The 15,714-nt window shown below is 51.6% G+C and overlaps 1 protein-coding gene across 1 annotated transcript in view; it reads right to left on the bottom strand.

The window, feature by feature from the left end:
• Window positions 1–2,349: 2,349 nt before the first annotated feature.
• The window catches only part of FANCD2 (FA complementation group D2), a 149,163-nt gene continuing 135,798 nt past the window's right edge, over window positions 2,350–15,714 (bottom strand). Inside the window, 2 exon segments of the mRNA XM_072131570.1 lie at window positions 2,350–2,507; window positions 3,984–4,076. Of these exon segments, the coding sequence (XP_071987671.1) occupies window positions 2,454–2,507; window positions 3,984–4,076 (147 nt within the window). The 3' untranslated portion in view covers window positions 2,350–2,453.

Here is a 15,714-nt window from a genome sequence, read left to right as displayed (position 1 = left end):
TGTCCTGACACCTTTCTATCATAGCCAGCAGTGGTCTGGAGTCAGCATGGGTGCTGTGACCCCTCTGTGACTACATCCCCCATACACAGCGAGCTGCCATGTCCTGTGTCCTGACACCTTTCTATCATAGCCAGCAATGGTCAGGGGTCAGCATAGGCGCTCTGACCCCTCTGTGACTACATCCCCCCATACACAGCGAGCTGCCATGTCCTGCGTGTCCTGACACCTTTCTATCATAGCCAGCAGTGGTCAGGGGTCAGCATGGGTGCTCTGACCCCTCTGTGACTACACCCCCCATACACAGCGAGCTGCCATGTCCTGTGTGTCCTGACACCTTTCTATCATAGCCAGCAGTGGTCAGCATGGGTGCTCTGACCCCTCTGTGACTACACCCCCCATACATAGGGAGCTGCTATGTCCTGTGTCCTGACACCTTTCTATCATAGCCAGCAGAGGTCAGGGGTCAGCATGGGTGCTCTGACCTCTCTGTGACTACACCCCCCATACACAGCGAGCTGCCATGTCGTGTGTCCTGACACCTTTCTATCATAGCCAGCAGAGGTCAGGGGTCAGCATGGGTGCTCTGACCTCTCTGTGACTACACCCCCCATACATAGGGAGCTGCCATGTCCTGTGTGTCCTGACACCTTTCTATCATAGCCAGCAGAGGTCAGGGGTCAGCATGGGTGCTCTGACCTCTCTGTGACTACACCCCCCATACATAGGGAGCTGCCATGTCCTGTGTGTCCTGACACCTTTCTATCATAGCCAGCAGTGGTCAGCATGGGCGCTCTGACCCCTCTGTGACTACACTCCCCCATACACAGCGAGCTGCCATGTCCTGTGTGTCCTGACACCTTTCTATCATAACCAGCAGTGGTCAGGGGTCAGCATGGGCGCTCTGACCCCTCTGTGACTACACCCCCCATACACAGTGAGCTGCCATGTCCTGACACCTTTCTATCATAGCCAGCAGTGGTCAGGGGTCAGCATGGGTGCTCTGACCCCTCTGTGACCACACCCCCATACACAGCGAGCTGCCATGTCCTGTGTGTCCTGACACCTTTCTATCATAGCCAGCAGTGGTCAGCATGGGCGCTCTGACCCCTCTGTGACTACACCCCCATACACAGCGAGCTGCCATGTCCTGTGTCCTGACACCTTTCTATCATAGCCAGCAGTGGTCAGGGGTCAGCCTGGGCGCTCTGACCCCTCTGTGACTACACCCCCATACACAGCGAGCTGCCATGTCCTGTGTGTCCTGACACCTTTCTATCATAGCCAGCAGTGGTCAGGGGTCAGCATGGGTGCTTTATTTTCCCTCCGTCTGTGACTACACCCACCATACACCGCGAGCTGCCATGTCCTGTGTGTCCTGACACCTTTCTATCATAGCCAGCAGTGGTCAGGGGTCAGCATGGGCGCTCTGACCGCTCTGTGACTACATTTCCCATACACAGCGAGCTGCCATGTCCTGTGTGTCCTGACACCTTTCTATCATAGCCAGCAGTGGTCAGGGGTCAGCATGGGCAATCTGACCCCTCTGTGACTACACCCCCATACACAGCGAGCTGCCATGTCCTGTGTCCTGACACCTTTCTATCATAGCCAGCAGTGGTCAGGGGTCAGCATGGGGGCTCTGCCCCCTCTGTGACTACACCCCCCACACACAGCGAGCTGCCATGTCCTGTGTCCTGACACCTTTCTATCATAGCCAGCAGTGGTCAGGGGTCAGCATGGGCGCTCTGACCCCTCTGTGACTACACCCCCCATACACAGCGAGCTGCCATGTACTGTGTGTCCTGACACCTTTCTATCATAGCCAGCAGTGGTCAGGGGTCAGCATGGGCGCTCTGACCCCTCTTTGACTACACCCCCCATACACAGCGAGCTGCCATGTCCTGACACCTTTCTATCATAGCCAGCAGTGGTCAGGGGTCAGCATGGGCGCTGACCCCTCTGTGACTACACCCCCCATACACAGCGAGCTGCCATGTCCTGTGTGTCCTGACACCTTTCTATCATAGCCAGCAGTGGTCAGGGGTCAGCATGGGTGCTCTGACCCCCCCATGTGACTACACCCCCTATACACAGCGAGCTGCCATGTCCTGTGTGTCCTGACACCTTTCTATCATAGCCAGCAGTGGTCAGGGGTCAGCATGGGTGCTCTGACCTCTCTGTGACTACACCCCCCATACACAGCGAGCTGCCATGTCCTGTGTGTCCTGACACCTTTCTATCATAGCCAGCAGTGGTCAGGGGTCAGCATGGGCGCTCTGACCCCTCTGTGACTACACCCTCAGGACACAGCTCACAAACGCCACATTCAGACACAATATACATGATAGACAATTTGCAAAGTTTTGCTTTATAAACTTTTCTATGTATTGGCAGCGGCTGGTAACATGTGACTGGGCATTTATATAACAATCTGTCATTGGGAACCAGGAGGCTCAGTCTGAATCTTCATCCCCGGGCTCAGAGTCAATCCCTCCACCATCTTCTTCCTGCAATGCAAAATACAGAGGAGTTACAGTGAATAAATCCATAAACCCGACCCTGCTAGTGCCCCCTGCCCCAAATACTAGAATATCCCCCCCTACTAATGCCCCCTGCCCCAAATACTAGAATATCCCCCCCTACTAGTGCCCCCTGCCCCAAATACTAGAATACCCCCCCTACTAGTGCCCCCTGCCCCAAATACTAGAATATCCCCCCCTACTAGTGCCCCCTGCCCCAAATACTAGAATATCCCCCCCTACTAGTGCCCCCTGCCCCAAATACTAGAATATCCCCCCCTACTAGTGCCCCCTGCCCCAAATACTAGAATACCCCCCCTACTAGTGCCCCCTGCCCCAAATACTAGAATATCCCCCCCTACTAGTGCCCCCTGCCCCAAATACTAGAATATCCCCCCTACTAGTGCCCCCTGCCCCAAATACTAGAATACCCCCCCCACTAGTGCCCCCTGCCCCAAATACTAGAATACCCCCCCTACTAGTGCCCCTGCCCCAAATACTAGAATACCCCCCTACTAGTGCCCCCTGCCCCAAATACTAGAATACCCACCCTACTAGTGCCCCCTGCCCCAAATACTAGAATACCCCCCCTACTAGTGCCCCCTGCCCCAAATACTAGAATACCCCCCCTACTAGTGCCCCCTGCCCCAAATACTAGAATACCCCCCCTACTAGTGCCCCCTGCCCCAAATACTAGAATACCCCCCCTACTAGTGCCCCCTGCCCCAAATACTAGAATATCCCCCCTACTAGTGCCCCCTGCCCCAAATACTAGAATATCCCCCCTACTAGTGCCCCCTGCCCTAAATACTAGAATACCCCCCCTACTAGTGCCCCCTGCCCCAAATACTAGAATACCCCCCCTACTAGTGCCCCCTGCCCCAAATACTAGAATACCCCCCCTACTAGTGCCCCCTGCCCCAAATACTAGAATATCCCCCCTACTAGTGCCCCCTGCCCCAAATACTAGAATATCCCCCCTACTAGTGCCCCCTGCCCCAAATACTAGAATATCCCCCCCTACTAGTGCCCCCTGCCCCAAATACTAGAATACCCCCCCTACTAGTGCCCCCTGCCCCAAATACTAGAATACCCCCCCTACTAGTGCCCCCTGCCCCAAATACTAGAATACCCCCCCTACTAGTGCCCCCTGCCCCAAATACTAGAATATCCCCCCCTACTAGTGCCCCCTGCCCCAAATACTAGAATATCCCCCCCTACTAGTGCCCCCTGCCCCAAATACTAGAATATCCCCCCTACTAGTGCCCCCTGCCCCAAATACTAGAATATCCCCCCCTACTAGTGCCCCCTGCCCCAAATACTAGAATACCCCCCCTACTAGTGCCCCCTGCCCCAAATACTAGAATATCCCCCCCTACTAGTGCCCCCTGCCCCAAATACTAGAATATCCCCCCGTGCTAGTGCCTCGCTCCCTGTAACACGTCCCCCATTGTTATGTGTCACCTCTTCCTCCTCCGGTGCCTCGGCCGGGAGCTGTGACTCTAGTTCCTCTTCCGTCTCGCTGTCTGGAGACTTCTGTGATAAAATCTCTTCTCCCTAACAAGAAGATCTGCAGATTACACGGCTGGCGCGGGTGGTGCAGATTACACGGCTGGCGCGGGTGGTGCAGATTACACGGCTGGCGCAGATTACACGGCTGGCGCAGTTGGCGCAGATTACACGGCTGGCGCAGATTACACGGCTGGCGCAGTTGGCGCAGATTACACGGCTGGCGCAGATTACACGGCTGGCGCAGATTACACGGCTGGCGCAGTTGGTGCAGATTACACGGCTGGCGCAGATTACACGGCTGGCGCAGATTACACGGCTGGCGCGGGTGGTGCAGATTACACGGCTGGCGCGGGTGGCACAGGTGGTGCAGATTACACGGCTGGCGCGGGTGGTGCAGATTATACGGCTGGCGCGGGTGGCACAGGTGGTGCAGATTACACGGCTGGCGCAGGTGGTGCAGGATCCTCTCCATGTGCACAGATATTATTGCTCTATTTCTTTATTAGAGATGGAAATCATCCAATCATCAGCCCAAAGACGTCACACAACATCCAGACCCCCTAATGTGTAGCTACACGTGAGAAGACGAGGGGATGGGGCCGAGCGCCAGCAGGTGCCATCATGACCTGTGATGGCGAGAGCAACACCCGAGGTGCTGGAGAAGACGTCCCAGGAGGTCATCCGGGGAATCCCACCGCCTGACCACACAAGGCAAATCACAGCCCATCAGTAACTTCTGAGACTTCTCTTTATTTGCTTTTACTAAATGAAAAATCTCCCCCAAACTCTGAGCCTTTATAGTAGAGACCTCCAGAGAGTCCCCAACCTACCAAACCTAACCCCACTGTACACAACCCAAAATAACTCCAGTGCTGCCCCCCCTCACCCAGTGCCCCATCTACCCCCCCATATAGATTGTGTCCTCACCTCGTGTCTCCATCTACCCTCCATATAGATTGTGTCCTCACCTCGTGTCTCCATCTCCCCTCCATATAGATTGTGACCTCACCTCGTGTCTCCCTCTACCCTCCATATAGATTGTGTCCTCACCTCATGTCTCCATCTCCCCTCCATATAGATTGTGTCCTCACCTCGTGTCTTCATCTACCCTCCATATAGATTGTGTCCTCACCTCGTGTCTCCATCTACCCTCCATATAGATTGTGTCCTCACCTCGTGTCTCCATCTACCCTCCATATAGATTGTGTCCTCACCTCGTGTCTTCATCTACCCTCCATATAGATTGTGTCCTCACCTCGTGTCTTCATCTACCCTCCATATAGATTGTGTCCTCACCTCGTGTCTCCATCTACCCTCCATATAGATTGTGTCCTCACCTCGTGTCTCCATCTACCCCCCATATAGATTGTGTCCTCACCTCGTGTCTCCCTCTACCCTCCATATAGATTGTGTCCTCACCTCGTGTCTCCATCTACCCTCCATATAGATTGTGTCCTCACCTCGTGTCTCCATCTACCCTCCATATAGATTGTGTCCTCACCTCGTGCCTCCATATAGATTGTGTCCTCACCTCGTGCCTCCATCTACCCTCCATATAGATTGTGTCCTCACCTCGTGTCTCCATCTACCCCCCATATAGATTGTGTCCTCACCTCGTGTCTCCATCTACCCTCCATATAGATTGTGTCCTCACCTCGTGTCTCCATCTACCCTCCATATAGATTGTGTCCTCACCTCGTGTCTCCATCTACCCTCCATATAGAGTGTGTCCTCACCTCGTGCCTCCATATAGATTGTGTCCTCACCTCGTGTCTCCATCTACCCTCCATATAGATTGTGTCCTCACCTCGTGTCTCCATCTACCCTCCATATAGATTGTGTCCTCACCTCGTGTCTCCATCTATCCTCCATATAGATTGTGTCCTCACCTCGTGTCTCCATCTCCCCTCCATATAGATTGTGTCCTCACCTGGTGTCTCCATCTCCCCTCCATATAGATTGTGTCCTCACCTCGTGTCTCCATCTACTCTCCATATAGATTGTGTCCTCACCTCGTGTCTCCATCTACTCTCCATATAGATTGTGTCCTCACCTCGTGTCTCCATCTCCCCTCCATATAGATTGTGTCCTCACCTCGTGTCTCCATCTCCCCCCCATATAGATTGTGTCCTCACCTCGTGTCTCCATCTCCCCTCCATATAGATTGTGTCCTCACCTCGTGTCTCCATCTACCCTCCATATAGATTGTGTCCTCACCTTGTGTCTCCATCTACCCTCCATATAGATTGTGACCTCACCTCGGGTCTCCATCTCCCCTCCATATAGATTGTGTCCTCACCTCGTGTCTCCATCTACCCTCCATATAGATTGTGTCCTCACCTCGTGTCTCCTTCTACCCTCCATATAGATTGTGTCCTCACCTCGTGTCTTCTTCTACCCTCCATATAGATTGTGTCCTCACCTCGTGTCTCCATCTCCCCTCCATATAGATTGTGTCCTCACCTCGTGTCTCCATCTATCCTCCATATAGATTGTGTCCTCACCTCGTGTCTCCATCTCCCCTCCATATAGATTGTGTCCTCACCTCGTGTCTCCATCTCCCCTCCATATAGATTGTGACCTCACCTCGTGTCTCCCTCTACCCTCCATATAGATTGTGTCCTCACCTCGTGTCTCCGTCTCCCCACCATATAGATTGTGTCCTCACCTCGTGTCTCCATTTACCCTCCATATAGATTGTGACCTCACCTCGTGTCTCCCTCTACCCTCCATATAGATTGTGACCTCACCTCGTGTCTCCATCTACCCCCCATATAGATTGTGTCCTCACCTCGTGTCTCCGTCTCCCCTCCATATAGACTGTGTCCTCACCTCGTGTCTCCATCTCCCCTCCATATAGATTGTGTCCTCACCTGGTGTCTCCATCTCCCCTCCATATAGATTGTGACCTCACCTCGTGTCTCCTTCTACCCTCCATATAGATTGTGACCTCACCTCGTGTCTCCCTCTACCCTCCATATAGATTGTGTCTTCACCTCGTGTCTCCCTCTACCCTCCATATAGATTGTGTCCTCACCTGGTGTCTCCATCTCCCCTCCATATAGATTGTGTCCTCACCTCGTGTCTCCCTCTACCCTCCATATAGATTGTGACCTCACCTCGTGTCTCCCTCTACCCTCCATATAGATTGTGTCCTCACCTCGTGTCTCCATCTCCCCTCCATATAGATTGTGTCCTCACCTCGTGTCTCCATCTCCCCTCCATATAGATTGTGTCCTCACCTGGTGTCTCCATCTCCCCTCCATATAGATTGTGTCCTCACCTCGTGTCTCCCTCTACCCTCCATATAGATTGTGTCTTCACCTCGTGTCTCCATCTACCCTCCATATAGATTGTGTCCTCACCTCGTGTCTCCATCTACCCTCCATATAGATTGTGTCCTTACCTTGTGTCTCCATCTACCCTCCATATAGATTGTGTCCTCACCTCGTGTCTCCATCTACCCTCCATATAGATTGTGACCTCACCTCGTGTATCCCTCTCCCCTCCATATAGATTGTGTCCTCACCTCGTGTCTCCCTCTACCCTCCATATAGATTGTGACCTCACCTCGTGTCTCCCTCTACCCTCCATATAGATTGTGTCCTCACCTCGTGTATCCATCTACCCCCCATATAGATTGTGTCCTCACCTCGTGTCTCCATCTCCCCTCCATATAGATTGTGTCCTCACCTGGTGTCTCCATCTCCCCTCCATATAGATTGTGTCCTCACCTCGTGTCTCCCTCTACCCTCCATATAGATTGTGACCTCACCTCGTGTCTCCCTCTACCCTCCATATAGATTGTGTCTTCACCTCGTGTCTCCCTCTACCCTCCATATAGATTGTGTCCTCACCTCGTGCCTCCATATAGATTGTGTCCTCACCTCGTGTCTCCATCTCCCCTCCATATAGATTGTGTCCTCACCTTGTGTCTCCATCTACCCTCCATATAGATTGTGTCCTCACCTCGTGTCTCCATCTACCCTCCATATAGATTGTGACCTCACCTCGTGTCTCCCTCTCCCCTCCATATAGATTGTGTCCTCACCTCGTGTCTCCCTCTACCCTCCATATAGATTGTGACCTCACCTCGTGTCTCCCTCTACCCTCCATATAGATTGTGTCCTCACCTCGTGTATCCATCTACCCCCCATATAGATTGTGTCCTCACCTCGTGCCTCCATATAGATTGTGTCCTCACCTCGTGTCTCCATCTCCCCTCCATATAGATTGTGTCCTCACCTGGTGTCTCCATCTCCCCTCCATATAGATTGTGTCCTCACCTCGTGTCTCCCTCTACCCTCCATATAGATTGTGACCTCACCTTGTGTCTCCCTCTACCCTCCATATAGATTGTGTCCTCACCTCGTGCCTCCATATAGATTGTGTCCTCACCTCGTGTCTCCATATAGATTGTGTCCTCACCTCGTGTCTCCATCTACCCTCCATATAGATTGTGTCCTCACCTCGTGTCTCCATCTCCCCTCCATATAGATTGTGTCCTCACCTGGTGTCTCCATCTCCCCTCCATATAGATTGTGTCCTCACCTCGTGTCTCCCTCTACCCTCCATATAGATTGTGTCTTCACCTCGTGTCTCCCTCTACCCTCCATATAGATTGTGTCCTCACCTCGTGCCTCCATATAGATTGTGTCCTCACCTCGTGTCTCCATCTACCCTCCATATAGATTGTGTCCTCACCTCGTGTCTCCATCTACCCTCCATATAGATTGTGCCCTCACCTCGTGTCTCCATCTACCTCCATATAGATTGTGTCCTCACCTCGTGTCTCCCTCTACCCTCCATATAGATTGTGTCCTCACCTCGTGTCTCCATCTACCCACCATATAGATTGTGTCCTCACCTCGTGTCTCCATCTCCCCTCCATATAGATTGTGTCCTCACCTCGTGTCTCCGTCTCCCCTCCATATAGATTGTGTCTTCACCTCGTGTCTCCATCTCCCCTCCATATAGATTGTGACCTCACCTCGTGTCTCCCTCTGCCCTCCATATAGATTGTGTCCTCACCTCGTGTCTCCATCTCCCCTCCATATAGATTGTGACCTCACCTCGTGTCTCCCTCTACCCTCCATATAGATTGTGACCTCACCTCGTGTCTCCATCTACCCTCCATATAGATTGTGTCCTCACCTCGTGTCTCCATCTACCCTCCATATAGATTGTGTCCTCACCTCGTGTCTCCATCTACCCTCCATATAGATTGTGACCTCACCTCGTGTCTCCATCTCCCCACCATATAGATTGTGTCCTCACCTCGTGTCTCCATCTACCCTCCATATAGATTGTGTCCTCACCTCGTGTCTCCATCTCCCCTCCATATAGATTGTGTCCTCACCTCCTGTCTCCCTCTACCCTCCATATAGATTGTGACCTCACCTCCTGTCTCCCTCTACCCTCCATATAGATTGTGACCTCACCTCATGTCTCCATCTACCCTCCATATAGATTGTGTCCTCACCTCGTGTCTCCATCTACCCTCCATATAGATTGTGTCCTCACCTCCTGTCTCCCTCTACCCTCCATATAGATTGTGACCTCACCTCGTGTCTCCCTCTACCCTCCATATAGATTGTGACCTCACCTTGTGTCTCCATCTACCCCCCATATAGATTGTGTCCTCACCTCGTGTCTCCATCTACCCTCCATATAGATTGTGACCTCACCTCGTGTCTCCATCTACCCTCCATATAGATTGTGTCCTCACCTCGTGTCTCCCTCTACCCTCCATATAGATTGTGTCCTCACCTCGTGTCTCCATTTACCCTCCATATAGATTGTGACCTCACCTCGTGTCTCCCTCTACCCTCCATATAGATTGTGACCTCACCTTGTGTCTCCATCTACCCCCCATATAGATTGTGTCCTCACCTCGTGTCTCCATCTACCCTCCATATAGATTGTGACCTCACCTCGTGTCTCCATCTACCCTCCATATAGATTGTGTCCTCACCTCGTGTCTCCATCTACCCTCCATATAGATTGTGTCCTCACCTCGTGTCTCCATCTACCCTCCATATAGATTGTATCCTCACCTCGTGTCTCCCTCTCCCCTCCATATAGATTGTGTCCTCACCTCGTGTCTCCCTCTACCCTCCATATAGATTGTGACCTCACCTCGTGTCTCCATCTACCCTCCATATAGATTGTGTCCTCACCTCGTGTCTCCATCTACCCTCCATATAGATTGTGTCCTCACCTCGTGTCTCCATCTACCCTCCATATAGATTGTGACCTCACCTCGTGTCTCCCTCTCCCCTCCATATAGATTGTGTCCTCACCTCGTGTCTCCCTCTACCCTCATATAGATTGTGACCTCACCTCGTGTCTCCCTCTACCCTCCATATAGATTGTGTCTTCACCTCGTGTCTCCCTCTACCCTCCATATAGATTGTGTCTTCACCTCGTGTCTCCCTCTACCCTCCATATAGATTGTGTCCTCACCTCGTGCCTCCATATAGATTGTGTCCTCACCTCGTGTCTCCATCTACCCTCCATATAGATTGTGTCCTCACCTCGTGTCTCCATCTACCCTCCATATAGATTGTGTCCTCACCTCGTGTCTCCATCTAGCTCCATATAGATTGTGTCCTCACCTCGTGTCTCCCTCTACCCTCCATATAGATTGTGTCCTCACCTCGTGTCTCCATCTACCCTCCATATAGATTGTGTCCTCACCTCAAGTCTCCATCTCCCCTCCATATAGATTGTGTCCTCACCTGGTGTCTCCATCTCCCCTCCATATAGATTGTGTCCTCACCTCGTGTCTCCCTCTACCCTCCATATAGATTGTGTCTTCACCTCGTGTCTCCATCTACCCTCCATATAGATTGTGTCCTCACCTCGTGTCTCCATCTACCCTCCATATAGATTATGTCCTCACCTCGTGTCTCCATCTCCCCTCCATATAGATTGTGTCCTCACCTCGTGTCTCCATCTCCCCTCCATATAGATTGTGTCCTCACCTGGTGTCTCCCTCTACCCTCCATATAGATTGTGTCTTCACCTCGTGTCTCCATCTACCCTCCATATAGATTGTGTCCTCACCTCGTGTCTCCCTCTACCCTCCATATAGATTGTGTCCTCACCTCGTGTCTCCATCTACCCCCCATATAGATTGTGTCCTCACCTCGTGTCTCCATCTACCCTCCATATAGATTGTGTCCTCACCTCGTGTCTCCATCTACCCTCCATATAGATTGTGTCCTCACCTCGTGTCTCCATCTACCCTCCATATAGATTGTGTCCTCACCTCGTGCCTCCATATAGATTGTGTCCTCACCTCGTGCCTCCATCTACCCTCCATATAGATTGTGTCCTCACCTCGTGTCTCCATCTACCCCCCATATAGATTGTGTCCTCACCTCGTGTCTCCATCTACCCTCCATATAGATTGTGTCCTCACCTCGTGTCTCCATCTACCCTCCATATAGATTGTGTCCTCACCTCGTGTCTCCATCTACCCTCCATATAGAGTGTGTCCTCACCTCGTGCCTCCATATAGATTGTGTCCTCACCTCGTGTCTCCATCTACCCTCCATATAGATTGTGACCTCACCTCGTGTCTCCATCTCCCCACCATATAGATTGTGTCCTCACCTCGTGTCTCCATCTACCCTCCATATAGATTGTGTCCTCACCTCGTGTCTCCATCTCCCCTCCATATAGATTGTGTCCTCACCTCCTGTCTCCCTCTACCCTCCATATAGATTGTGACCTCACCTCCTGTCTCCCTCTACCCTCCATATAGATTGTGACCTCACCTCATGTCTCCATCTACCCTCCATATAGATTGTGTCCTCACCTCGTGTCTCCATCTACCCTCCATATAGATTGTGTCCTCACCTCCTGTCTCCCTCTACCCTCCATATAGATTGTGACCTCACCTCGTGTCTCCCTCTACCCTCCATATAGATTGTGACCTCACCTTGTGTCTCCATCTACCCCCCATATAGATTGTGTCCTCACCTCGTGTCTCCATCTACCCTCCATATAGATTGTGACCTCACCTCGTGTCTCCATCTACCCTCCATATAGATTGTGTCCTCACCTCGTGTCTCCCTCTACCCTCCATATAGATTGTGTCCTCACCTCGTGTCTCCATTTACCCTCCATATAGATTGTGACCTCACCTCGTGTCTCCCTCTACCCTCCATATAGATTGTGACCTCACCTTGTGTCTCCATCTACCCCCCATATAGATTGTGTCCTCACCTCGTGTCTCCATCTACCCTCCATATAGATTGTGACCTCACCTCGTGTCTCCATCTACCCTCCATATAGATTGTGTCCTCACCTCGTGTCTCCATCTACCCTCCATATAGATTGTGTCCTCACCTCGTGTCTCCATCTACCCTCCATATAGATTGTATCCTCACCTCGTGTCTCCCTCTCCCCTCCATATAGATTGTGTCCTCACCTCGTGTCTCCCTCTACCCTCCATATAGATTGTGACCTCACCTCGTGTCTCCATCTACCCTCCATATAGATTGTGTCCTCACCTCGTGTCTCCATCTACCCTCCATATAGATTGTGTCCTCACCTCGTGTCTCCATCTACCCTCCATATAGATTGTGACCTCACCTCGTGTCTCCCTCTCCCCTCCATATAGATTGTGTCCTCACCTCGTGTCTCCCTCTACCCTCATATAGATTGTGACCTCACCTCGTGTCTCCCTCTACCCTCCATATAGATTGTGTCTTCACCTCGTGTCTCCCTCTACCCTCCATATAGATTGTGTCTTCACCTCGTGTCTCCCTCTACCCTCCATATAGATTGTGTCCTCACCTCGTGCCTCCATATAGATTGTGTCCTCACCTCGTGTCTCCATCTACCCTCCATATAGATTGTGTCCTCACCTCGTGTCTCCATCTACCCTCCATATAGATTGTGTCCTCACCTCGTGTCTCCATCTAGCTCCATATAGATTGTGTCCTCACCTCGTGTCTCCCTCTACCCTCCATATAGATTGTGTCCTCACCTCGTGTCTCCATCTACCCTCCATATAGATTGTGTCCTCACCTCAAGTCTCCATCTCCCCTCCATATAGATTGTGTCCTCACCTGGTGTCTCCATCTCCCCTCCATATAGATTGTGTCCTCACCTCGTGTCTCCCTCTACCCTCCATATAGATTGTGTCTTCACCTCGTGTCTCCATCTACCCTCCATATAGATTGTGTCCTCACCTCGTGTCTCCATCTACCCTCCATATAGATTATGTCCTCACCTCGTGTCTCCATCTCCCCTCCATATAGATTGTGTCCTCACCTCGTGTCTCCATCTCCCCTCCATATAGATTGTGTCCTCACCTGGTGTCTCCCTCTACCCTCCATATAGATTGTGTCTTCACCTCGTGTCTCCATCTACCCTCCATATAGATTGTGTCCTCACCTCGTGTCTCCATCTACCCTCCATATAGATTATGTCCTCACCTCGTGTCTCCCTCTACCCTCCATATAGATTGTGACCTCACCTCCTGTCTCCCTCTACCCTCCATATAGATTGTGACCTCACCTCATGTCTCCATCTACCCTCCATATAGATTGTGACCTCACCTCGTGTCTCCCTCTACCCTCCATATAGATTGTGACCTCACCTCGTGTCTCCATCTACCCTCCATATAGATTGTGTCCTCACCTCGTGTCTCCATCTATCCTCCATATAGATTGTGACCTCACCTCGTGTCTCCCTCTACCCTCCATATAGATTGTGTCCTCACCTCGTGTCTTCGTCTCCCCACCATATAGATTGTGTCCTCACCTCGTGTCTCCCTCTACCCTCCATATAGATTGTGACCTCACCTCGTGTCTCCCTCTACCCTCCATATAGATTGTGTCCTCACCTCGTGCCTCCATATAGATTGTGTCCTCACCTCGTGTCTCCATCTACCCTCCATATAGATTGTGTCCTCACCTCGTGTCTCCATCTCCCCTCCATATAGATTGTGTCCTCACCTCGTGTCTCCATCTCCCCTCCATATAGATTGTGTCCTCACCTCGTGTCTCCCTCTACCCTCCATATAGATTGTGTCTTCACCTCGTGTCTCCATCTACCCTCCATATAGATTGTGTCCTAACCTCGTGTCTCCATCTCCCCTCCATATAGATTGTGTCCTCACCTTGTGTCTCCATCTACCCTCCATATAGATTGTGTCCTCACCTCGTGCCTCCATATAGATTGTGTCCTCACCTCGTGTCTCCATCTCCCCTCCATATAGATTGTGTCCTCACCTCGTGTCTCCATCTCCCCTCCATATAGATTGTGTCCTCACCTCGTGTCTCCCTCTACCCTCCATATAGATTGTGACCTCACCTCGTGTCTCCCTCTACCCTCCATATAGATTGTGTCTTCACCTCGTGTCTCCCTCTACCCTCCATATAGATTGTGTCCTCACCTCGTGCCTCCATATAGATTGTGTCCTCACCTCGTGTCTCCATCTCCCCTCCATATAGATTGTGTCCTCACCTGGTGTCTCCATCTCCCCTCCATATAGATTGTGTCCTCACCTCGTGTCTCCCTCTACCCTCCATATAGATTGTGTCCTCACCTCGTGCCTCCATATAGATTGTGTCCTCACCTCGTGTCTCCATCTCCCCTCCATATAGATTGTGTCCTCACCTCGTGTCTCCCTCTACCCTCCATATAGATTGTGTCTTCACCCCGTGTCTCCATCTACCCTCCATATAGATTGTGTCCTCACCTCGTGTCTCCATCTACCCTCCATATAGATTGTGTCCTCACCTTGTGTCTCCATCTACCCTCCATATAGATTGTGTCCTCACCTCGTGTCTCCATCTACCCTCCATATAGATTGTGACCTCACCTCGTGTCTCCCTCTCCCCTCCATATAGATTGTGTCCTCACCTCGTGTCTCCCTCTACCCTCCATATAGATTGTGACCTCACCTCGTGTCTCCCTCTACCCTCCATATAGATTGTGTCTTCACCTCGTGTCTCCCTCTACCCTCCATATAGATTGTGTCCTCACCTCGTGCCTCCATATAGATTGTGTCCTCACCTCGTGTCTCCATCTCCCCTCCATATAGATTGTGTCCTCACCTGGTGTCTCCATCTCCCCTCCATATAGATTGTGTCCTCACCTCGTGTCTCCCTCTACCCTCCATATAGATTGTGACCTCACCTCGTGTCTCACTCTACCCTCCATATAGATTGTGTCCTCACCTCGTGCCTCCATATAGATTGTGTCCTCACCTCGTGTCTCCATCTACCCTCCATATAGATTGTGTCCTCACCTCGTGTCTCCATCTCCCCTCCATATAGATTGTGTCCTCACCTGGTGTCTCCATCTCCCCTCCATATAGATTGTGTCCTCACCTGGTGTCTCCATCTCCCCTCCATATAGATTGTGTCCTCACCTCGTGTCTCCCTCTACCCTCCATATAGATTGTGTCTTCACCTCGTGTCTCCCTCTACCCTCCATATAGATTGTGTCCTCACCTCGTGCCTCCATATAGATTGTGTCCTCACCTTGTGTCTCCATCTACCCTCCATATAGATTGTGTCCTCACCTCGTGTCTCCATCTACCTCCATATAGATTGTGTCCTCACCTCGTGTCTCCCTCTACCCTCCATATAGATTGTGTCCTCACCTCGTGTCTCCATCTACCCTCCATATAGATTGTGTCCTCACCTCGTGTCTCAAT

This window comes from Engystomops pustulosus, unplaced genomic scaffold, assembly GCF_040894005.1.
Source record: "Engystomops pustulosus unplaced genomic scaffold, aEngPut4.maternal MAT_SCAFFOLD_93, whole genome shotgun sequence".
NCBI lineage: Eukaryota > Metazoa > Chordata > Amphibia > Anura > Leptodactylidae > Engystomops > Engystomops pustulosus.
The sequence above is the reverse complement of the archived record's forward strand: the minus strand, read 5'-3'. Positions and strand labels throughout refer to the sequence as shown.